Source organism: Callionymus lyra, chromosome 19, assembly GCF_982586985.1.
Source record: "Callionymus lyra chromosome 19, fCalLyr1.hap1.1, whole genome shotgun sequence".
Classification (NCBI taxonomy): Eukaryota; Metazoa; Chordata; class Actinopteri; order Syngnathiformes; family Callionymidae; genus Callionymus; species Callionymus lyra.
Window position 1 is genome coordinate 9,427,309 of NC_141836.1, and position 26,465 is coordinate 9,453,773.

Sequence of the window (26,465 nt, forward strand, 5' to 3'; positions counted from 1 at the left end):
TGGTGGAGAAACTAATTTAATCTGAGCATATTTACACCAAATATGGGGATTATCTCAAAGAAAACAACCTTTCAAGTCTGACAGTTCCTTCTGGGATTCTTTTTTAGATTAAACTGAGAATCCCCAGATTAAAGTGGCAGATTAAAGTCGGAGTTCTTGTATTAAAGTTGGATTTTTGAGATAAAGTGGAAATTTTGACATCAAAGTACGAAGTCTGATTTAGAATGAAGTTCCTTCTGAGATTAAACTGAGAATCCCAAGTTAAAAATGGAAATTATAAAATTATGTGCCGATCCCCGAGATCCAAGTGCGGATCCCCGAGATCCAAGTGCGGATCCCCGAGATCCAAGTGCGGATCCCCGAGATCCAAGTGCGGATCCCGACAATAAAGTGCAACATTAAATTTAATATCAGTTTAAAAGGTGATTTTCAAAATGTTTTTTTTTCTCCCCCAATTGCCATTATATTCTTCTGTATATGTTTAAATAAAATATGCTGATACATCTTTTTAGCTTTTAACTCCATCCCTCTTTTTTATTTTTGCTTTCCCATAATCTCTGTGATTTAAAACTAAGGGACAATGGCGATGACATCATTGTTAAATTGTAGATCTAAAAAGGAAGAAATCTGTGACTTCATGTATAATCTTTTAATTTAGTGGCGAACATTTAATTTTATTGCCGACAAACCTTTCCGTTCCGACGCAGGCCCGCTCGGCGGTCAGCAATATCTCCCACCTGGAGATGGACCTGCAGCCCCAACGGGACGTTCCATCATCCAAGGATGAAGGGGAACAACTGCGGGAGCTTCCCTTCACCCCGGTGCATGCGCCTGTCATCACTTCGGGGACGAACGCCTCAAGGTGAGTCCTTCCTTATTGTCTCCTCCAAGGGTGTGCAAACATGTGGACGGTGATTAAAAGCCTTCCAGGAAGTGAATTATTGCCGGGTGTAAACGGCCCAGACAATGAATGTTTGAGCGCGATCGCGTGTTTTCCCTCTCCTTTTGTTAATAAGTCGTGTTCCTCCGCTACACCCACCACCTCTATCGATTGTCCCGGCTAACAGGCACAATGTCTTCTGGGTATTATCGTCGGCGTTCTTCTAATTTAAAAGTTGCGTTGCTGCAGCTTTTGGCTTGTTTCAAAATTGGACAACAAATGCTAAGTGGTGTTGAGTCTATTAATCAGCTGCTTTTTACCGAAACATCCCCAGACTTAATAGTTTGTAGTTCGCTGACCTGAATCATCCGTGACTCGCAGCCCGAAATGACCCATTTTCTTGATGAGAACAATAAAGTTTTAATTGAAGTTGCGGTGCATATCAGATCGGAGCTCCCTTTTTTCTCTCCGCAAAATGTAATGTTGTCTTGAATAATAATCTGCCGTGGCTAATTTAGGGAATAACTTTTGGCGATAGGGACGAGAAAGCATGAAATTAATATGGTGGAGGCATGGCTTATCGGAAATCTACTTCCTTGTTCAAGCTTTTGTGCTAAACTCCTGTTTTTTGTGTGAACTCGTCGTTCGTCTCCAGAGCTCGAACCCGACGTGGCCAAACTTTACGGCGTCTATCCCCGAGTTTTGCGCTCGAGGTGGCCATCTGCGCTCGGCGTGGAGAGTATCAACCACGAGTATTATCGTGGCTGCAGAAAACAGGTGGCCACTATGATTAGCGATAACAGCCAATTATGGGGTGCGGAAATCCTCCAGGAGCTCTTTGGCTTCGTTTCCGTCTCCGCTGGAGTCGTTCTCGCGGTGCGAGTTTTTTCCGAGAGCTACCGCTGACATCCTCATTGAGAACGTTTTTTTTTTTTTTTTGGCTAGGCAAGTGCACTGAAAGTAAATCCTTTTTTAGATCCTTGCATATGAAACGACCTCCTGAGAGACTCAGATTAACATATTCAGATATTTTACTATAGTTACTAATTCATTTTTAAATTCAAAAAGAAATATTCATCTTTTCTCTCCAGAAAACACAAACCGAGCCTGTTTTTTCTTCAATTAAATTTTCTCTTCCAGCTCGCACTCGTCCAGCTCCAGGAGCTCCCTGGCTCACCTCTTCTCCGCCGGTTTTCCTGACCTACTGGATTGCAGTGGACAGGTAGCAGAAGTCTTGGACCCCACAGAGCCCTTGCCCTTTGACATTCACCGGGAGGAGACGGACCTTCTGCAAGACAACCTGATGGTTTTCCAGTTTTTGGCTTTTTCAAGGTGAGAGTTCAACTCTTTTTTTTACTGAGGTCCGTTGAATGTTACACAGAGACATTTCATCTGTTGCCTGAATAGATTATGCTGTAGTAAGTGTTTGAATTAATTCATATTAAGGTTTTCCTGTAGTTGTAGCTCAGTGTCTCATTCTCTGTTAGATAATATAATCGTGTCTATTATCACGTCTTGTTAAATATTCTTAGTAAAAACAAAATCATCCCTCAAGCTAATAGTCAAAGTCTACTCAATGAATAAGTTATTTCATCCACAAGCGCAGACGAGAGCTATTGATTTCTCCCAAAATTACTCTTTAACGGAATTTCGCTTTAAGCCAAGCAAGTGCTTTCGAAGTTAATCAAACTTAATAGAGATTAATTATCAACCAACTATATAAACGAGAAAGGTCCAAACCTTGTTTTATACAAATGAACATTTTTAATCACTCACGACTTTTGCTTTGTATATATTATACACATGAGTAGAATTTCTAAATACAATCGAACAACCAAAGGCTTTTAGCTACAGTCGAACACGTTCGGCAACACCCGAACACGTTCGGCAACACCCGAACACGTTCGGCAACACCCGAACACGTTCGGCTACAGTCGAACACGTTCGGCTACAGTCGAACACGTTCGGCTACAGTCGAACACGTTCGGCTACACCAGAACACGTTCGGCTACACCCGAACACTTTCGGCTACAGTCGAACACGTTCGGCTACACCCGAACACGTTCGGCTACACCCGAACACGTTCGGCTACACCCGAACACGTTCGGCTACACCAGAACACGTTCGGCTACACCCGAACACGTTCGGCAACACCCGAACACGTTCGGCAACACCCGAACACGTTCGGCTACACCAGAACACGTTCGGCTACACCCGAACACGTTCGGCTACACCAGAACACGTTCGGCTACACCCGAACACTTTCGGCTACACCCGAACACGTTCGGCTACACCCGAACACGTTCGGCTACACCAGAACACGTTCGGCTACACCAGAACACGTTCGGCTACACCCGAACACGTTCGGCAACACCCGAACACGTTCGGCAACACCCGAACACGTTCGGCTACACCAGAACACGTTCGGCTACACCCGAACACGTTCGGCTACACCAGAACACGTTCGGCTACACCCGAACACGTTCGGCTACACCAGAACACGTTCGGCTACACCCGAACACGTTCGGCTACACCAGAACACGTTCGGCTACACCAGAACACGTTCGGCTACACCCGAACACGTTCGGCTACAGTCGAACACGTTCGGGCTACAGTCGAACACGTTCGGGCTACAGTCGAACACGTTCGGGCTACAGTTGAACACCGAACTACAACTGAACAATTTAAATACACCTTAAATACAAAAAATGTAATCTTGTCATTTTCACCTCTGCACCTCATTCTAGGTATAATCAGAAACGATGTTGATCTCCATGTAGAACCTGATATGATGAGGAAAGTATTGATTTAAGCTTCACCTCAAATGTGTTTTTTATTCTCCACCTCATTAGAGCTGCCTGACACGTGCGTTTGTGAGACACCGAACATAAATTGTGTAGCTCTATAAAACATCTTGGGGTTTTACCTTATTATTCACGCCATCGCAGCAGAAATACTGAAGAACTCAGGAGGCACTTGACTAGAGTACGCCCCCCCCCCCCTCACACAGACACCATAATTATCAGTCTTGTCTCTTTGCTGAATTAATATTAATACCGGTTCCCTCCGTGAAGACGATGCACGCCAACATCATTAACTGTGCTGTAAATATGGACTGTTATGCTGCACTCGAGACCCTGCGGAGTCACGGGGGTCAAACCAGCGCACACTGTGGTATCAAAAGCTTTTCTTTTCAACCTAATGCCGATGCTGGCTTATGACTGATTGCCACTCGATTCATCCGACGGAAACGGAGAGCAGCTTGTCCTGAAAAGTCCTTGTTAGTGAGGGAAGCCTGGCTCATGCTCAGTTTGTTTTATTTCCTCTTTTCAAATGTTTTTTTTTTAAAACTCACACCAGAAGTGTGTGGAAACTCTCACCAAGCCTTTTTTTTTTTTTTTTCTTCACCGCTGGAGTTCCACAGTTTGATGCGTACATTTGTTGATGAGACGACCAGACGCTCTTTGAATGTGTAACTTCATTATTTAGTTATGTTTTGCAATGTATTCAAGAAGAATTCGAGATAAGGACGGACAAACTGCAGTAAATTCTAAAGACACCACTTGACTAGTTAGACTGGTTAATGTTTCCTTGGTATTTGTAAATGTGTTCTTGACGTATGTAAATGTTTCCTTGGTGTTTGTAAATGTGTTCTTGGTGTTTGTAAATGTGTTCTTGGTGTTTGTCAAACACCAAGAACACATGAACAATTTACATTTACAAACTTCAAGGAAACATTAACAAACACCAAGAACACATGAACAAACACCAAGAACACATGAACAAACACCAAGAACACATGAACACACACTAAGAACCCATTGTCAAACACCAAGAACACATTGTCAGACACCAAGAACACATTGTCAAACACAAATAACACATTGTCAAACACAAAGAACACACAGGTGTTTGACAATGGGTTCTTGGTGTTTGTAAATGTTTCCTTGGTGTTTGTAAATGTGTTCTTGGTGTTTGACAATGCTTTCTTTGTGTTTGACAATGTGTTTTTTGTGTCTGACAATGTTTCCTTGAAGTCTGACAATGTGTTCTTGGTGTTTGACAATGTGTTCTTGGTGTTTGACAATGTGTTCTTGGTGTTTGACAATGTGTTATTGGTGTTTGACAATGTGTTCTTGGTGTTTGACAATGTGTTGTTGGTGTTTGACAATGTGTTCTTGGTGTTTGACAATGTGTTCTTGGTGTTTGTTAATGTGTTCTTGATGTTTGTTAATGTGTTCTTGGTGTTTGTTAATGTGTTCTTGGTGTTTGTTAATGTGTTCTTGGTGTTTGTTAATGTGTTCTTGGTGTTTGTAAATGTGTTCTTGGTGTTTGTAAATGTGTTCTTGGTGTGTTATTGGTGTTTGACAATGGGTTCTTGGTGTTTGACAATGGGTTCTTGGTGTTTGACAATGGGTTCTTGGTGTTTGACAATGGGTTCTTGGTGTTTGACAATGGGTTCTTGGTGTTTGACAATAGGTTCTTGGTGTTTGTAAATGTTTCCTTGGTGTTTGTAAATGTTTCCTTGGTGTTTGACAATGTGTTATTTGTGTTTGACAATGTGTTCTTGGTGTCTGACAATGTGTTCTTGGTGTTTGACAATGTGTTCTTAGTGTGTGTTGTTGGTGTTTGTTCATGTGTTGTTGGTGTTTGTTCATGTGTTGTTGGTGTTTGTTCATGTTTCCTTGAAGTTTGTAAATGTGTTCTTGGTGTTTGACAATGGGTTCTTGGTGTTTGACAATGGGTTCTTGGTGTTTGACAATGGGTTCTTGGTGTTTGACAATGGGTTCTTGGTGTCTGACAATGTGTTCTTGGTGTTTGACAATGTGTTCTTAGTGTGTGTTGTTGGTGTTTGTTAATGTGTTGCTTGGTGTTTGTAAATGAGTTAATCACATCCTCTTCAATGGATTGTAAATTAGCATCAAAGAAAGAAGAATGGCGTGTTTGAAGAACAGAAGATACTACGTTCATTTGTCTTACATTCTAAGATGACGCCCCTCCCTGTGTAGTCTTGGGTTCCCAAAGTGCTTAAAATTCAATACAATAACTATCATTATATTATAAAACTGGTTTATTTTTTTCTTTTGTTTCTAGATTTCAAGGAGAGGACATGGAACCGGACTGGCCCAGGAACATCTACTTCACCTTCCAGTTCTATCGCTTCCCGCTCGTCACCTCGCAGCAGATGAAGCTCCTGAGCAGCGACAAAGTTCAACCGAGAGCTTCACGAAACTCGCTCCCCTGCGTCCTCGCTGCTCTCAACACCGACGGCTCCGTCTCCAACGGTGAGTAAGCAAAACGTTACTGTGCCGAGAAAAAGTTTTCCCGTCTTAATTTTCACAAGTCGGATAAAAGTCGTGGTATATTGTAAAGGTTTTTCTTTAGACTCTACAAAGCAGTAGGAGCTTAAAAAGATTACAATTGGCTCGTCTGGGATTGGATTTGACACAACAATCTAGTCCGTGGGCCTTTTGACTCTCCTGCAGTTCACCTGGCAAAAAAACGAGGTTGCGAGAAACCCAAAGTGGGAACGCAAGGTCCAAAAGGCAGGACAACAGATACAAGCCGCTGAAATTGAATTCCGTAATTGGTTGGCTCAAGAAATGGAGTCGAGCCACTGGACGAATGGCTTTTTTTTTTTTTGGGTGACAATAGAGACAAGTCAGTTGATTTGGGACCAGGCGGTTTTCCAGATGTGTTGAAGTCCAGTTTAGGAGGCTGTTGTGAAGCCGACAGGGAGTTTATATACGTTAAAATGAAAGTATTGGTCACGTTGATATCAGGAACGATAAAGATGCCAGTGTTTAAGTTAAAGGGTTGGTTTGGCCAAAATTCAACCTTCACTCAGTTTCTACTCACCCTCATGTCGACTAAGGGTTGGGATTATTTTCAGAGTAATTAGTTATTTTTAGATTTATATACAAAAATGTTTGTTCATTTTAATGTAGCGACTGGCGCTCAGTTGTCTTCATCTTCGTCCAAAAAAAGACACTTAAAATCAACCAAAAACCTCCGTACTGCGCGACTGTAACTTCCATCTTGTCTTGAAGCCTCCGCATGAAGAATTGTTCTGGAGAAGCTAAAACAAGTCTAAACTTCTGCTACGAACAATCTTAAAATATGAAGAATAACGAGCGATACAAACAGGAAGTACTCCGGGTAAATATCACAAGCACTTCCGAAGCGCATAAAGTCTACCGTCTACACTGGATATGCTCGATATATTTACACGCAGTACTTTCTACAAACGACCTTAGCATTTAGACTCATTAAGTTTTTCTAGAATAATTTCTCATGTGGAGGCTTCAATCTAAGATGGATGTTACTGACCAGCAGTATGGAGGTATTTGGATGTTTTTAAGTGTCTTTTTTGGATGAAGATGACAACAAGTTAGCGTCAGTCGCTACATTAAAATGAAAAACGAACATTTTCGTCTAAAACTCTTAAAAGGACCAGATTACTTTGTAAATAATTCCAACCCTTAGTCAACAAGAGGGTAAGTAGAAAATAAGTGAAGTTTGAATTTTTGGGTGATTTAAGACTTTAATATAAGGAGCAAATATTATGGATTTCAAGTTCAACAATTCCATTAACATTAAAACCAATGTTGGAGAAAAGCAACACACAGATGTTGAAAAAGAAAGATTAAAACCTCCAAGATTGATAATAGTTTGGTAAAATTTATAAATAAAAATGTATCCGAGACTCAAATTGTTCAAACATTTTGGCCCCTTGCGTGATCGAGAACTAACAGAAGATTGATTGATTAATATTCCCAGCATTTTTGATTCAAGAGAAGTGAATTTTGTCCGAAAAATGTGATTAAAATTAAATGTTTTATCTCCTGCAGCTCATTTTTTTTGTTCTGAAACCGAGCAGCCCAAGCTAAACATCTGTCTCCTCCAGAGAATACATCCTTTCCTTTGACTCACCTTAAAGAGTGAAAAACTAAAGCGAGGAAGAAGGGATTAGCACTTTGAAATGAATAAACAATGACTGCGTGGGCGGTGGTTCCAAACACTCCACTTGTTCTAGCCCCAGCAGTTGCTCTCAGAGGTTCTTTATATTTCATATAGGCTAAGCTGCTATACATGTTCCCCCCTCTCTCTCTCTCTCTCAAGTCCAAAACCCTTTCCCACGTCTACAAAGTGAAACGGAGCTCCCTGATGCTTCCCGACATCCTCCGACGGCAAGACGTTTTCTCTCTCAATCAGTGGGGCGGGCGTTGATCGATGTGGAGCCCCTTCATGTGGCGGCTAATGAGATGGAAGAGATATCGCCGACTGAGGGCGACACCACGAGCACAATAGGCAAGAATCCCTGGCGTGGTCTTAACGTGTCGACGACTAAGCAGAAGTGTTTGTCTAGAAGAACTCACATTTCTCCGATCCTTAAAACTCTTCACTGGCTTCCAGTTTCTTTCAGGATCAACTTCAAAATTCTGGTTCTTACTTTCAGATCTATTCATGGTCAGACTCCTCCTTACATCACTGATCTGATCCAGCCTTACACCCCAGCTCGGGCTCTGAGGTCTGTGGATCAGAATCTACTGATGGTTCCTGAACACGGTTCAGGACCAGAGGAGAGAAATCCTCCCAGGCTGTTGCTCCTAAGCTTTGGAATGATCTTCCTCTCTCTTTGCGCTTGATGGATCTACTGACTCCTTTAAGAAACATCTTAAGACGTTTCTATTTGTTCAGGCTTTTCCTTGATTTTCTGGAACTCCTGTTGTGTTATCAGTTTTATCTTGACCTTTAAAGTATATACTTTATTGAATATTGTTTTGATTGTTTAAGCGCTTTGTGACCCTGGTCTGGAAAAGCGCTATACAAATAAAAACGACTTACTTACTTACTTAAAAGTGCTTAGACGGCGCGAATGATCACGTTATCGTTAGCTTGGGGGTCGATCAACTGGAAAAATGATTTCACCAAGTGGAGGTAAATCATGCAAAAATGAGAATAAACGCCAAGAAAACGCTCTTAAAGATGTGTCGAGTTCAAGTGATCCTCACATTACCTGCTCTCGTCAGACTCTTGTTTTGAGTTGTTGTTCTCGCCCGTCTGGTTCCCGACCTGCTCGCCATGCTGCTCGCACCCCGGGTGAGCCGTCAATGTTGTGGCACAGGGCTCTCAGCGGCGGGCGAAGACCCCGCTGTGAGCGACTCTTTATCCGGAGGCCATGTTGCGACTGGCGCCGCGGTAAAGGCTGCAGACTCGAGAGTCGGGGAAATTTGAATCTACACGTATAAAAATGTTATCAAAATGATACGGTATGAAACTCATAATGGCTTCACTTGTTGCTCTTTTTAATGGTTGTGTGAAATACCCCCCCGGAGGTCTGCGGATGTGGTTTCTTGATTTAACCTTCTCCCGATATCTTGACTCATCCAAAGGCTTCTTTTTCATTTCGGTTTTCCCAGTGTGTGCCATCCCTAGGCTGCTCCATTTTCTTTTTTAAAGCTCTTGTTCTAGCTTCCTTCAGCCTTAAGGATTTTACATTTTAGTGAATATATAATATTGTTTGTCATTTAAACACGATGTTAAAGGTCGACTTACGTGTTGATTTAAGTGTGTCGCAAGTTGATGTTGGACTCTATTGTGTCTCTTTTAAAATGAAATATCTACTTTAGTAAACCTGTTTAAGCCCCGCCCACTGAAAATACTTTGTTTACCTGGAGATTAAATCTACTTTACCATAACCACGCCCACTCTGCTGTGATTGGTCAAAGATTGAGGTTTGTCACGGCACGTCATCAATCCCGGAAGTCTCCATCGCCAAGGGATTCATTGTACAAGTGGGGTGTGATGACAGCTGGCTGGAGGAAGAGTGATACCATTATTATGTCATAATGGACTCTGCTCTCGTAACCTCTCCTTCGCCCAGATTTCAGACAAACTATATAAAGTAATACATTCAAAACATCATCTTAAGGTGAGACTTACTGCATCTTGAAAAGGACAACATGTGAGTCAGTAGAGTTTTCACATTAGTTGACCTAGTTGCACTTTTTTTGGCCAAAAAGTTATCGCTACCAAAAACCAACAAGAATCCAAGACAAAATGTAGTCGCACTAAATTTACCATAAGATGTATTTTGTCCTCAGAAAGACGCAACAAATGTACCTTTCTATCTGACGCATCTACCATCTTTAACATCCCTCTCAATGACTAGCCTGAGTGCACTCCATTCAAATCAATCATTTAATGTTCGAAGCCACTGATTATTTTCACAATGTCTGCCTTTGATCTCCATCTGCCTCGACAGATAATTGGATCGACTTGTACTCAAGGATGTGTCTTTAATGCACCCCCGGGGGGTCGATAACAGACATCTGTTTACATCTGGTCACCGTCGAACTCTCTCTCCATCTTCCTTTCGGACTGTCTATAAAATCCGCCGGCCGACCCGAGTGCAGGTGGTGATTAGGTTGCGGGAAAACGAAGGAGCGTGTGAAAGATTTAAAGGATGGTATCTGGGAGAAGTTACTGACTGAGTCACATGGATTCATAAAAGGAGGTTGTTATTTTTTAATGGCTACCCTGATGAAAAGGATTTACAAAGTGGCCTTTTCTGTGACCTTGAGACCACGTCACAGTAGAAATGGACTATGGAGGACCTTTATAAATTCACGATAGAAAAAACAAAAGGTATTTTCTAATCAAATAATTCGTCAATAACTGAACAAAATTCAGATCTGTGGTGGAGCCGTTTCTTGTTCTTGCACTGGTCTGTTGTGTCTGCTGTGCCAGCGAGTTCCAGAACTTGACAGCGACCTACTCCATCTTTAAGCTAATAGTATGTACGTTAGGTAGAACTTTATTGATTCCTTAGGAGGTCTCCTTCGGGAAATTGTTTTTTTCCAAATTATCCACAGCAAATACAGCAATATTTCATAAAAGAATCAAATACAATAAGAACAAGAACAAAGAGAAATAAAGTGAAAGAACAAGATGATACAATATAATCTAATTGTGTAAGTCATTTGTATTTATATAGCGCTTTTCTAGACCAGGGTCACAAAGTGCTTAAACAATTTAAAAAAAATACTCAAAATGTATACAAAACATATCAAGATAACACCATATTTCAAATGCTAAAAAAGGGGCTTAATAATATTGATCAAGTCAATATAAGGCAACAATATAGTTGTGAAAAGCTGTTTTATCCTTGTTGTGATTTATTTTTCTTGCTTTGGTTTCCACCTCCAGGATCTCCAGGTCTTCAGGTACAATTCAAAGTAGACGAGACATTTCTCAGGCCCGGAGAGAAGCGCTGGTTCTTACGCTACTTGGCTCTTCACACGATGCACGTGGACATATGGGACAGCGACTCCCTGCTGCTCATCGGGTCGACGGCCATTGAGCTCAAGGTAAACAAAAGCATCTTAAAAAATGTACATATATTTAAAAATATTTGTTTTTCTCGTTTCAAGTACATGTTGCGTCAGGGGAAGAAGGCGGTGCAGGCGCTTCACGAGGTCGACGTGTTGACCACCAACTACGTGGGCGAGGACACGAGCTCGGAACTGAACAGCAGCACCACGGACCCCATGTTGGTCCGAACTATTCTCCGGGGACGACTTCATGTCCGCACAGGCAACATAGGTAAGAAAACCTGTCGAGTTACAGTCAAACTGTAGCTCTCAGAATACTTTTTGAAGGTGCATTTTTAGACCCAGTTTTTCAATTTTGTGTCCAACAGAAATATTTACACCAGAGTTATTAATTCAGGTTTTCGATAAATATTCAGGCCATGTTCCACTTGAAAGGCGAGAAAATGAAGTTATATTGTCTCTTTACTTTCTCTGATGTGGAAAAAAAAAAAAAAAAAAGAATCTCCGTGGCGACTGAAGCTGCTTCAGCTGCGGAGGAAAGTTATTATTTTTGTCCAGGGCTGACGTGAATATCTCTTTTATCTTCTATTCACTGCATAAGTAAACACATTCTCTTTTCTTCTACATAAAACATCCACGTCCTACAGCTATAACCTACAACCGGCCTCAGCTCTGTGAAGTTTCTTAAATTTTAATTTAATTATTAGGCTTAAAACTCCATAAAATCTTACTTAAATTTCATTTTATTTGTGTTACAAAGTAACAATTAATGTCATTATTATTGTGTGATTTTTTTTTTTTTTTTTTCTTGAAGGAAAATCTCATTTTAATGCATTAAAATAATTATTAAATAAATAATACTAAGAAGTAACTTACTAATAATAAGTAATCTGAGAACAAAAGCATTTAAAAATAATCTATTTGAATGCCATGAAATATAAAAAAAATGAAGTAAAAATTAAAATGGGAATTAAAAAAACACAATAGAAAAAATATGGAAACTAAATAATATGCAGTAAAATGGACAATGTAAATAAAGCAAGAGTAAATTATTATATATAGAGTAAGAAATACATAAAACATATAATAAAAAATATTTCAATTGCATGAAATGAATTAATGGATAAAATCTTATTTGAATGCAATGGAATTATTAAAAAAAAAAGGGAGTAAAATTTACAAATCTTACTTTAATGCCATAAAAAATATGGAGTTAAAACTAAAATAGATAAAATGCAGTCAATTATAAATGTATTTGAATGCCATAAAATATCTAAAAATAAAAGTTATAGAAAGAATGTATGTTAATGCATGTGGAAGCAGGAATGTAAAAGTAAATAAATGTACATATTTTAATGTCTAGAAATATGTGTTATAAATCACAATGATAATAAAGCAGTCATGTACAAAAAAGATCTACTTTAATTATATGATATATCTTAAAATATGGAAAAAACGACAGCATAAATAAAGTCCTGTAAACAAAAGAGCAGGAAATAAAGCAGTTTTATAAAAGAAAATCTTATTTTAATTATGTGAAATAAAAGAAAAATTCAACTTAAATGTAAAACACAACAATAAATGGTAGCTAAGAAACGAAGGTATGGAGGAAATGCTAATTCCACTTCATTAGACGTAAAAAGGAGTGTTAAATAAACGCTTAATTACATGAATAGTTCCGGCTGATGCTCTTCAGTAACAGCCAGCAACGGAATTATGCCGAGCGCCCTTGTTTAAGATTAATCTGCTTACAATTTCCAAGTGCATTTACTAATTAAAGCGGGTCGAGAGCACAATGCTTTATTTTGTTTTCAGCACATAATTACTGCCTAGAAGAGCGTAAACATTCCCGACCAAGCTTCCAGAATTCATCCCGTGCCCCCGGGTTTGACGGCCCGGGAATCGATCCGCGAACACGTTTTCCCTCTTTTCCATTTCCATCCGTCACTGTCTCACTTCCACACTTTCCTCTTGGCTCGCGTTGAAATCCTCCTGCTGGTTACCTCTCACTTCTCCAGCAGTCTTTCAACAAGCCTCCATTAGCGTCTTCATCTCACCTCCTCCGTGTGTTTGGATGTCATTTTCCTCACCGCTTTTTTAATGAGTCGGCGGATTTCATTAGTTTGTAAATGATTGAAGTACATTAATGTACTTGGAGTTCTTCTTCTTTTTGATACCGTTTGTCAAAATAATGGGACTTGAAAATGACTTTGTGTTCTTTTCAGTCACAGTAATGACTAATTAAAACAAATAAAATAAGCGCTCAGATAAAGCCATAATGTTTCAGTATTACATCATCTTAAAATGTTCCTAGTATTTCAGCAAGTATGTATATATAATGATATTGCTCGAGGGTCTTAAAGCTGCCGGAAGCAAATCTTCCTGATCTTACATGAATTAATAAACCTCATTAAAATCGGATGAAGAAGGATTTGACCTGGTAAAGGTCCCCCTGCACCCCTTATAATAAAAAAAAGATATTCTTTGAATGTTCCTTTAGAGGTGTAGGGAAAAAAATCATATATATTTTTGTTTATTTACGTTCAATGAAGTGTGTGATGCTAAATAAATAGATTTTTAATTTTTCCATTTACAATTAAAAGCAAATATTTAAATTTGTTGATTTTGGTCGTTGCAGTTAAACCTCCGACCGCTAGATGGCAGCAGTCGTTACGTCTTCTCCACCTAGCGTGGAAACTAATTGCCGCTTCTGTCGCTGTCAGGAAAACGGTTCATTAACGTCCAATCATTCTCTCGTCCGTTCATCTTTGAGCGAGTCAAGCTTTTTTTTTTGTTCTCCCACCCATCAGTCAAAGTCCGGCGTCACACAGACTGAAAGTGACGACTCTGACAGAGGTTTGATGTGAACGACGTCCTCGTTCGCTGGTGTGCGAATCAAATCACTCGCACGTGGCGGCGAGGAAACGCGGGCAGCCATGCATGCGCCACGTATAGACTGGCAGGTGTAGCCGAGCATGTACGGGGTTGTCTGATGAAGTAATGACAGGGATCTGTGCCAGCGGGAAATGTGAGTGTAGCTTTACTTTCTGCTATATTTCTGTCCTGCTGGCATTTGTTGGTTTTGATTGTACGGCTGTAGAAGTTTGATTTGTGCGACGTTGTCTGGGGTTTTTTTTAAACTTTTTTCCAACTAATCCTAAAACCCCAACTTTCCTGACTCGCATGTTTCAAATGTTGAAATATTTCTCTCCAAGATGCAGTAAGTCCCTCATCATGACCATGTTTTGAACTTATTACTTTATAGAGTTCTCGGCGAACAAGAGGTTACGAGAGCGGACTCCATTATACCGTAATAATGGCTTCACTCCTCCGCCAACCACCTGTAATCACGGTCCGCTTTGTTTATACAACGAGTCCCTTGGAGGCGAAGGGTTTCCGGGATTGATTACGCGTGGTGACAAACCTCAATGTTTTGACCAATCACAGCAGAGTGGGCGTGGTTATGGTAAACAAGATTAAAGCCAGACCACATGACTCTTGACGAAGTCGTAACTGCCTTTAATTGTTTTGGAACTAAAATATGTCCAAACATCAGCTTTAAAAGCTGCTGGAGTCGACTGTATCCTCTCGTCCACGGTCATCGTCGGAATATTGTTACTGTAGTTTCGAAGAACATAATGACTGCTGCCATCTAGCGGTCGGAGGTTTAATCGCAACACAAAAGTGTTCTAAAGCCAAAAACCAACATCTAACTTAAAAAATGTAAAGCTCCTTCACTCGACTGTATCCTCTCGTCCTTAGTCATTGATGGGATTTCATTGTTCCTTTAGCTGTGGAGGACATAATCTACTGTAATTAAAAATAAAACAACATTTAATTTAATTTTAAATCACAATTTATTGTGGTCTGCTCTTCCATTTTTTTTTGCAAACCAGCAACTGACCCAGGAGCTGTGAATTCCCTGGAGCTAACCCAGGACTTCACGCCAGGTTTTGCTATGATAAACGTTCGCTAATAGCCATGTTACTCGTTTCATTCTTGAACCTTTTTTGCCATCATTTTTTTTTTTTTCCATCTTGAATAATCGTTAATGAAGCGCATCTACTGTCATAACTCATTATCAACGGAAGGTTAACAACCAATCGTTGTTCCGTGTGACGAGCTATTAATCACGTCTTCACACCGCCCACATGGGAATCCATATGGATTGGGCTTTAATTTAAATAAAAAAGGATGGGAAAAAAAGAGTGACAGACAGTCCTTTCTAAATGGAATGGATTACACGGACAAATCCAGTCGTCTTTAATTCTCACAAGGTGCTATTTGAGAGTAATTGATTAATGATAATGACGCTCGCTGTCGCGCCTGTTCCATCATCCTGTGGAGCTGCTTCTGTTAATGTGTCGTAAAAGACAAAAATGGCTTTAAAGGATGAAAGTGTGTCCACTCGTCCTGAGGGTCTTAACATGTGATGGTGGTGAGTGTGAGCAACGCTGTAGGTCCTCTTGAAAATTGCAGGTGAAGATTGTTGGATTACAGGTGAAGATTGTTGGACTACTGATGGACATTTTTTTGATTTATGTTGAAAATTGTATGTATAAAGTTAAAAATTGTTTGATTTAAGGTGAAAATTGTTTGATTTATGTTGAAAATTGTATGATTACAGTTCAATTGTTTAATTTATGTTAAATTGTATTTTTAAAGATGAAAATTGTTTGATTACAGTAGAAAATTGTTTGATTTATGTTGAAAATTGTTTGATTATAGTTGAAAATTGTTTGATTATTGTTGAAAATTGTTTGTTATAGTTGAAAATTGTTTGATTATAGTTGAAAATTGTTTGATTTTAGTTGGAAATTGTTTATTATAGTTGAAAATTGTTTGATTTTAGTTGAAAATTGTTTGATTTGATTTTAGTTGAAAATTGTTTGATTATAGTTGAAAATTGTTTGATTATAGTTGAAAATTGTTTGATTACAGTTGAAAAATGTTTGATTATAGTTGAAAATTGTTTGTTTATAGTTGAAAATAGTTTGAATATAGTTGAAAATTGTTTGTTTATAGTTGAAAATTGTTTGAATATAGTTGAACATTGTTTGAATAAAGTTGAAAATTGTTTGATTATAGTTGAAAATTGTTTGATTTTAGTTGAAAATTGTTTGATTATAGTTTAAAATTGTTTGATTTGATTTTAGTTGAAAATTGTTTGATTATAGTTGAAAATTGTTTGATTATAGTTGAAAATTGTTTGTTTATAGTTGAAAATTGTTTGAATATAGTTGAACATTGTTTGAATATAGTTGAAAATTGTTTGATTATAGTTGAAAATTGTTTGATTATAGTTGACTATAGTTGAAAATTGTTTGACTATAGTTGAAAATTGTTTGACTATAGTTGAAAATCGCTTGTAAGAGTTGAAAACTGTACGATAACAGTTGAAAATTGTACGATAACAGTTGAAAATTGTACGATTATAGTTGAAAATAATTTGTTACAGTTGAAAATTGTTTGATTACAGTTAGAATTTGTTGGATTACTGATGAAAACTGTATGAATACAGGTGAAAATTGTTTGACAGTTGAAAATTGTTTGATTACAGTTGAAAAATGTTGGATCATAGTTGAAAGTCTGTGCTGTATTGTGTAAAGTTCCAAAGAAAATCTCCTTCAGAGAATCCATGCAACTTGGCTCATCACTTGAGCAGAGACTTCCTGGCAACATCTAAAGATTAGTTTTGTTTTCATGTGTTTATACTTGATTTGACCTGCAGTACAGCTCAGCTCATGCATTTAAATCGAAAGTAATAATTAGTTAACTAACTTTAGTATAAAACTAGGATATTGTAAGTGTATAATTTATAGGAAATTATAATGTTGTATAATGTACAGTACAGGCTTAAATCTTAAATTTCCCATAGCTGTTTTGGTTGAAGATCCCTTTTGTTCCAGTATAATCCGAAATAAGACGAGCACGTCGTTCTTTCTGACGATTCATTAACAACAACAAAAAAAAGTATTTTCCATCCACATTCTAAGTATCCATATGCAAATCTTCAGAAAGTAAAAAGGTTGACTGTGCTGTGTCCATATCTTTCCATCCAACAGTCTCTTTCTGTTGCTCCGTTGACACATTTGCAAGAAAACCAGAGAGCATATCAGCCTTGGCACAGTGGAAAAGACAGATTAGAACCTTCTCCAGACCTCGCTGCTCATCTTCTGCAGCCGCCTGATAAGGAGCTGGAGAGACTCGTCTATTGCACGGAGAACCGAGCCCGAAGCCACTCTTTTAAGTGCAGAACTATACTCGGAATCTTACCTCACAATTAGTCCGGAGCCGTGTTTTAGGTCTGCTTTCAAATCAAGGGGCCACATGATCGACCTTGCCCGAGGTCGGGGGGGAAAGTACCTGAAAGGTCAGCGGCCTGGAACAAGGACGCAAGATGTAAATCTCAAACCCCGGGTCTACTTTATATTCCCGGCCACGCTCGCCCGCTGCCGTTTGTTCTCTCGGACACTAAATCAGTAGTTTGTTGTGGCCTCCACCCTCGGAAAGTGTCGGTGGAGCAGCGAGGGCGGGCGCACCAGGTGGTGCCAAGCGGGGTCATCGTGGGGCGACAGTGGGAAGTGGTCGATAAATTTGGAGAGTGGTCGGCCTCCCACTGCACCGTCCGCCGTGAATCTCCTCGCAGTCCTGGACTGTCTTTGAACTCGTGCTGATTGTAAAATATGTTTTCTCGGAGGTGAGAGAGGTACGACGGAGACCACTCGCAGTTTGGCCGACACTTGTATTTCTGGAAACTTGGCTACTTTTTTAATTTTCAGAAGCTCCAGCCAAGACATGAACCATAAGAGGTGTGTAAGGACAAGCCATTGATCAACTCCCTGCTAGTCATGGAGCGACTATGGTTGTGTATTGGCAGATAAGAATCTGTACGTATCACGATAAAGGAGCAAGAATACGATATTGTGATACTGTAGTAACAAGGATATATTTGTAGTATTGTCGACTTGACTCTGGTATTGCAGAATTTAAAGACGACGTGACTCTTGACGAAGTCGTAACTGCTTTCATTCGTTTTGAAACCAAAATATGTCCAAACCTCAGCTTTAAAAGCTGCTGTATCCTCTCGTCCTCAGTCATCTTCGTAATCTCGCAGGATTTTATTGATACTGTAGTTGCGAAGGACGTAATGACTGCTGCCATCTAGCGGTCGGAGGTTGTGTTTTAAAGCCAAAAACCAACATATAACTAAAAAAATTAAAGCTCCTTCACTTGACTGTATCCTCTCGTCCTTAGTCATTGATGAGATTTCATTGTCCCTTTAGCTGAGGAGGACATAATGCACTGGAATTTAAAATAAAACATAATTTAATTTAATTTTAAATCACAATTTATTGAAATTAAATGATAAAAAATGTACTGCCGTATGCCAGTGTATCTATATTGGAGTAAAGAAGAAGCCTCTGAGTGTTAGTAAAATTCTCTTTAGGACTGTGTATTGGCATGAATCTGATCCTGATACTGTAGTAACAAGTATATATTTGTAGTATTGTTGAGTACTTGACTCTGGTGTTGCAGAATTTACAGACCACATGACTCTAGACGAAGTCGTAACTGCTTTCATTCGTTTTGAAACCAAAATATGTCCAAACATCAGCTTTAAAAGCTGCTGTATCCTCTCGTCCACGGTCATCGTTGGAATCTCGCAGGATTTTATTGTTACTGTAGTTGCGAAGGACGTAATGACTGCTGCCATCTAGCGGTTGGAGGTTGTGTTTTAAAGCCAAAAACCAACATATAACTAAAAAAATTAAAGCTCCTTCACTTGACTGTATCCTCTCGTCCTTAGTCATTGATGGGATTTCATTGTCCCTTTAGCTGAGGAGGACATAATGCACTGGAATTTAAAATAAAACATCATTTAATTTTATTTTAAATCACAATTTATTGAAATTAAATGATAAAAAATGTACTGCCGTATGCCAGTGTATCTATATTGGAGTAAAGAAGAAGCCTCTGAGTGTTAGTAAAATTCTCTTTAGGACTGTGTATTGGCATGAATCTGATCCTGATACTGTAGTAACAAGTATATATTTGTAGTATTGTTGAGTACTTGACTCTGGTGTTGCAGAATTTACAGACCACATGACTCTAGACGAAGTCGTAACTGCTTTCATTCGTTTTGAAACCAAAATATGTCCAAACATCAGCTTTAAAAGCTGCTGTATCCTCTCGTCCACGGTCATCGTTGGAATCTCGCAGGATTTTATTGTTACTGTAGTTGCGAAGGACGTAATGACTGCTGCCAACTTGCGGTTGGAGGTTGTGTTTTAAAGCCAAAAACCAACATATAACTAAAAAAATTAAAGCTCCTTCACTTGACTGTATCCTCTTGTCCTTAGTCATTGATGGGATTTCATTGTCCCTTTAGCTGAGGAGGACATAATGCACTGGAATTTAAAATAAAACAACATTTAATTTAATTTTAAATCACAATTTATTGAAATTAAATGATAAACGATGTACTACCGTATGCCAGTGTATCTATATTGGAGTAAACAAGAAGCATCTGAGTGTTAGTAAAATTCTCTTTAGGACTGTGTATTGGCATGAATCTGATCCTGATACTGTAATAACAAGTATATATTTGTAGTATTGTCCAGTACTTGACTCTGGTGTTGCAGTATTTACAGACCACATGACTCTTGATGAAGTCGTAACTGCTTTAAATTGTTTTGAAACCAAAATATGTCCAAACATCAGCTTTAAAAGCTGTTTGAGTTGACTGTATCCTCTCGTTCACGGTCATTGTCGGAATCTCTCAGGATTTTATTGTTACTGTAGTTGTGAAGAAAGTAGTGGCTGCTGCCATCTAGCAGTCAGAGGTTTAATTGCAAAACAAAGGTGTTCTAAAGCCAAAAACCAACATATAACTACAAAATGTAAAGCTGCTTCACTCGACTGTATCCTCTCATCCTTAGTCATTGATGGGATGTCATTGTTCCTTTAGCTGTGGAGGACATAATGCACTGTAATTAAAAATAAAACAACATTTAATTTTATGTTGAATCACAATTTATTGAAATTAAATGATAAAATAATTATGGTGAAAGTAATAAAACATTTTTTTACTGCCATATGCCATATGTATCTATATTGGAGTGAAGAAGAAGCATCTGAGTGTTTGTAAAATTCTCTTTAGGACTGTGTAACAAGTATATATGTGTAGTATTGTCGAGTACTTGACTCTGGTGTTGCAGAATTTACAGACCACATGACTCTTGACGAAGTCGTAACTGTTTTTAATTGTTTTTAAACTAAAATATGTCCAAACATCAGCTTTAAAAACTGCTGGAGGCGACTGTATCCTCTCGTCCTCAGTCACCTCGAAGGATGTAATCGTTCCTTTAGCTGCGAAAGACATAATTGCGACACAGAAATGAACAAACGCGAATACAGTGAATATTTGCATGTTAGTTGTTAATAAAATTAAATAAAACAATGGTAAAATATATCTTATTGTAACACATGTATCGTGATACTGTCTTCTTGCCAATACACAGCCCTATGATCGTCAAAGGTAATACACTTTGTATTACACATACACACACATACATTGTTTGAGAATCAAAGACTAAAAGGTTGTTTTCAAGCGTCTCGGTGGGAACCGTAACTAAACTGTGGTCGTGCTTTAGACGCTATATTCGATGAGCTCTAATTGCTTCCTCTGTCCTCTCCGGTTCCGGCCCCGGTGTTCTTGTAAATGGCAACAAAAAAAACTCATCTGACCTTTTGCGGCGGAAAAGAAGAGTCTCTGACCATCAAGCAATTATCCGAACTGAAGCGACATTTTTCAAAATTGTTATTTATTTCTGGGTAAGTCGCCACGAAGACGAACCAACCTGTTATTTCGCAGCTGATTCACCGGGGGACCTGGAGTGGCCCTTCATTCTCACGCCACAGAGACGTCTCCGGTGGCTGCGAGACTTTTAAAATTCAGATACTCGCCTTTCCATGGATTTAAAATAAAGTCAGAGAAATTGCATGAACGGTATTTTCTGCTGCTCTGAGATCAGCGACTCATTCTGCCTGTAGTCCCCCCGTGAGTGTTCAATAAAGCAAGAGGGGCCGCGGCTCTGGCTCCGTTATTGGCTCCGGATTCCTGCATAATCAGGATTTATTAGATTAGCAACTCAATGCTCGGCATATCCAAGTGAATTATATCCTCGTCTCCGCTGCGAAAATTCCCCCCAAAAATCGAGTCTAATTTCTCTGTTATTGTTCTTTTAATGGAGAGCGTTGAGGACGACGACGCAGCTTCATTGTTCCTTCTTGTAAATGCATTAAAAGATTATAGTTCTGACGGTGAAAGTGTTGGATCGGTGTTTGTGCGACTGTGTCTGACCCGATCGTCCCGTCAGGATGCCGCCTGAACCCCGGGACGCCTCACCCCGGGGAGCTGGCGCCTCCTTATTCCCACATCATCAGTCCTCGCCCAGTGATCGGCGGCTTCAGGGGCGGACGCTTGTCGTCCACACATGTCACTCAACTCAACGGTGAGTCAATGTGTTCTACCGACTTTAAAACGACTCTTATTTCCACTTATGTTTTCTTGTTGCTAGTCTAGAGAAAGGTTAGCCACACAAACAAATTTAATAAATACTTTGTATTGGAAAACAAATATGGTGTAATATAGAATCAAAATGTGTAATTATATACAACTGTGATCATGCAATAAAAAAATATTTATTTACTTCTATAATTCTACAACAACTTATACTCACACATTTACTACTAATTCTACTACTCCTTTTACTTATACATTTACTACTAATTCTACTACTGCTTTTACCATTTAAACTTGTACTACTAATTCTATTACTTCTACTTTTACCACTAATTCTACTACTACTTATACTAATACTTTTGCTACCAATTCTAATACTACTACTTCTACTAATTATACTTCTACAACTTCTAATTATACTTCTTCTTTTACTACTAATTCTACTAATGTTTCTACTACTTCTACTACTAATTCTACTTCTACTTTTTCTACACGTCTACTTATACTACTAATTCTACTACCACTTGTACTTATACATTTACTACTAATTCTACTACTGCTTTTACCAATTATACTTGTACTACTAATTCTACTACTTATACTTTTAACACTTATTCTACTACTACTTATACTAATACTTTTTCTAACAAATCTAATACTACTACTTCTACTTCTACTAATTATACTTCTACAACTTCTAATTATACTTATACTACTAATTCCATTTAGAGAAATATGTCGAAGTTTAAAAAAAAACAAAAATAAATAGTATTTTACTGCTGATACTGTTTATTTCTGATAATAGAACACACATATGTTATTTAAGGAAGTTAAAAAAACTAGAAATCTCCAAATTCTGAAATAAGGTATGACGTTGTAATGACTACTAAGGTAAAATAAGACAACAGTTTTTCTCTTAAGGTTCCTTAACTGCTATTGTAAATACCCAAACAACAACTATTACCGACATGTTTTAAAGTTTCTTTACAGCTGCAGGACGTGAGGAAAAATGATCTCTAAACATCCAGGTGACGATGTTGTGAGACGATAAAATCCCTGTTGGACAGTTCATGCGTCTGCTGGTGTTGATGGCTTTGTGCGCCTCAATGTTTCAAATAATAATAATATTGGTGATCAATACTCATTCATCTGAGGCCACACATGTGAGATCCATGTTTGTCTTCGTTGAAACTGCTGCTCCAGCCTGTGACGGGAGGATCAGGAGCTAAACCTCGGCTCATCATTTGACTTCATCGTGACATTCTCGTGCGTGAACCGACAAACGCGACGCGCGTTATCGCTCGGAGCCATCGTTCGGAACCGTGGCCCGTCGTTTGTTCCGCCGCCAGCTGCTGGAGTGGACCGTGGTCACGAGCTGCTGTTGTTCCTCTCGTGTTTGGCTTCGGCGCCGACACACGGTTCCAGTCGACGAGATCGAACAAATGTTTTGTTTCCCAGCTCAGAACGCGGCAGCGAGGCTGAAGGTGGAGGCGCTCGACCCCGCGGACAACATCCTGGCGGACGAGCTGGGCTCCAACATGTTCGGCGGCGGGCGCCGTAAGCTGGACTGTATGGCCGCCGTGCATCAGCGAGAAGCCAAAGGAGACTTTAAGACGGTCACGGTGAGAGAAACTTGTTGCCTCTTGATTCCTAAAGCTAAACTAAAGTTGTTGAACTATCAATTTAAATAATACAAGTTGAAACACACTTGTTTTCTTCGTGGACTCAGGACGAGTTGGCGAGAGAAGTTCATCTCCTCCACTGGCGCGAGAACAAGGCGGAGGTCATCGCCAACATGCTGAGCCAGGCCATCACCACGCAGCATCTGCTCTTCGCCAGCCTGGGATCCGCAGAGTACATGGAGTTCGTCCTCAGGAACCCCTTCAACGTCCCTCAGACCGTCACCATCCACAGCGACGACCCCGAGCTCAGGCAAGTGTCGCTTGTTGAGTCGTCACCGACTCACTGATGGTGATTCTATTGAATTCTTTCTTATCAGTGATTTTAACTGAATTATTCAAGATTTTAAACCGTTTCTTTTTGACACTTTTCTCTTGGGCTTGTGCACGAGTTGATGTAGACTACTACATCAACGACTGTTTTTACTAATTATACTTATACTACTAATTCTAATTATACTTGTACTACTAATTATACTACTGCTTTTATTAATTATACTTATACTACTAATTATACTTATACTCATACTTGTACTAATTATATTACTAACTGGACTACTGCTTTTACTAATTATTCTTATACTACTAATACTTTTACTATCAGTTCTAATACTAATTCTAATACTAATTTTTACCAATTATACATCTACTACTCCTTCTACTACTTAGACTCAGACTTAATTGTATTGTCATTGCACAGAAAAAAAAAACTTCAGTGAAACTGGCAACATAATTTCTACTACTTCTACTAATACTTTTACTACCAATTATACTACTTATTCTACTAGTGCTTTTAATAATTATACTTATACTACTACTGCTTTTACTAATTATACTTGTACTACTAAATGTACTACAGCTTTTACTAATTATACTTCTACTACTAATTCTACTGCTAATTCTACTTATACTACTAATTATACTTATGTTTTACTACTGTTTATACTACTTATATTACTAATTCTAATTATACTTATACTACTAATTGTACTACTACTTCAACTTATACCTTTACTATGATAATTCTTCATCATCCTCAATTTCCATCCCTCCATCCTCATCTTCATCTTCCTTATCCTCATCATCTTTAACTTCATCATCTTCATCATCTTTATCATAATCTTCTTCATCGTCAATATCCTCTCCTTCATCATCATCATCATCTTTATCATAATCTTCTTCATCGTCAATATCCTCTCCTTCATCATCTTCATCATCTTTATCATAATCTTCTTCATCGTCAATATCCTCTCCTTCATCATCTTCATCATCTTTATCATAATCTTCATAGTCAATATCCTCTCCTTCATCATCTTCATTATCATCTACATCATCTTTAACTTCATCATAATCTCCTTCATCATCATCATCATCTTTCGATAGGTCTGGTGACTCGTATACAACTAGTATTTATTTTTATTAATAATGGCAACTTATGTGAAAAGGTCTGAATCTCTTTGACGCCCTTGAGCACTTTTCAATATGATTTGTTCGTCCAGGGACGTGTCCCATCATGCATTGCAGGATTGAAAAGGTTGCACCCGCCATCTTATCTGATGGTGACAGTCGTCGATGTGGAGATAACTCGCCGGATTCAAGCTGCGAGTGAAAGTCTCGCTACAGTCTCAGGATCGAGGATTCAGGCATCGTTTTATGTAGCATTATTATTATTATTATTATAATCCTGATCTCGACAGTAAATCCTAAATGAGCGATAGTTGATCAAGAGACTCGTCACATAAGACTGAAACTCCTTCCTTGCTAGCAGGACTTGTTCATAGTGGACAGAAGCAGGCGCTTGTGTCGGATCTTTAACTATTTAATGTATCTTTTGTAGTGGATCTACTCGCCTGCTCCAGTTTTAACGTAATTCCTTTATTTTCTCGTTGGTTTTTCATTCCATTCACACGGAAACTGGTGCAGAATTCTCTCCCGATGCATCGCTCCGGCGACACATTGTGTTCCGAGAGACGCTAACACCAGCTGATAATCCATGCTCGGCTGCCATCTTGACTGATGTTTCCCTGGTACCCGCTTTTCTTGGTATCCATCTGGGTGTTTATTAATCTGCTGTTATGGATTCCACTCATGCCCGGGCCTTTGGATTAACGCGTATCACATTGATCAACAAAGGCTGGAGTGCACGGCGGATGAATCATTATGGCATTAGCCGAGCCGCCGGGCGTCCCGGGGTCTAATTGAGTCCCATCAATCCTCGCATCTGTCGCCCTCACCTGCTTAGTACGCCCAGCTTTATTTATCGGAGACGCACCTTGAACCGGGAGCATCTGCTTCCTGATCCCGGGTCGGATACCAGGTCGTTCTTCCGTCGACGCTCGCTCTCCTAATAACTCGTTGGGATCTGATTAAATCTTTACCGTCGAAACGCTCGCTCTCGTCTACTTAATGAAATCAAATCAGAACCGAAGCTCTTAATAATCTGATTTGATTTCATTGTCAGCCTCTTAATTGATTAGTTCTATTTTAGATTCACTGTCGTCGTTGTCTGGCTATAAATTCGCTGCTATTTTTTATATTTTTGTGCTAAAGGGTTAAGGAACGAGTTGAATCAACAGCTTGTATTTGTCCCAAACACCCTTTTTTAGAAATTAAATGTTAAAATATGAACTCTAAAACGCTGCCAATGTGCATTAAAAAAATTAAAATGAGTCTCTAAGTCACGGCCGCCATGTTTTAACCCAAATATTTTCATGAAATGTATGTATTGTCTGAAGTGAGCTCTAGAAATGAGCGTAAACGCGCCTCCCGTGGAGAGATTTTTAGCCTCGACGTGCCCACAGGTGGAAACCTTTTGAAGTTAAAATCAGTGTTTCCTCCTCATTGAAATGAAACTTCTGCATTCAAAGCTGGGAGTAAATGAGACCTCCCTCTGGATTAAGGTATCACAAATGTTTCGCTCCGGTTATGATGACATGCAGGGGGCCGGGCTTCTTTACTGATCACCTGAGTGCAGTGTGGCACATTATTTTGAAACTTACACTTTAAGATGCAACCCAAAGGAATTTTATGGGTTCATTATG

The 26,465-nt window shown here is 39.2% G+C and overlaps 1 protein-coding gene across 2 annotated transcripts in view; it reads left to right on the top strand.

Annotated features, from left to right (window-relative positions):
* The window catches only part of nphp4 (nephronophthisis 4), a 117,492-nt gene that overhangs the window by 68,815 nt on the left and 22,212 nt on the right, over positions 1–26,465 (top strand). For both annotated transcript variants that reach the window (XM_087781194.1, XM_087781195.1), the window contains 8 exons: positions 708–862; positions 2,021–2,212; positions 5,975–6,165; positions 11,093–11,253; positions 11,317–11,488; positions 21,600–21,734; positions 23,204–23,367; positions 23,475–23,677. In XM_087781194.1, coding sequence (XP_087637320.1) covers positions 708–862; positions 2,021–2,212; positions 5,975–6,165; positions 11,093–11,253; positions 11,317–11,488; positions 21,600–21,734; positions 23,204–23,367; positions 23,475–23,677 — 1,373 coding nt within the window. The remainder of the gene's footprint in view (positions 1–707; positions 863–2,020; positions 2,213–5,974; positions 6,166–11,092; positions 11,254–11,316; positions 11,489–21,599; positions 21,735–23,203; positions 23,368–23,474; positions 23,678–26,465) is intronic.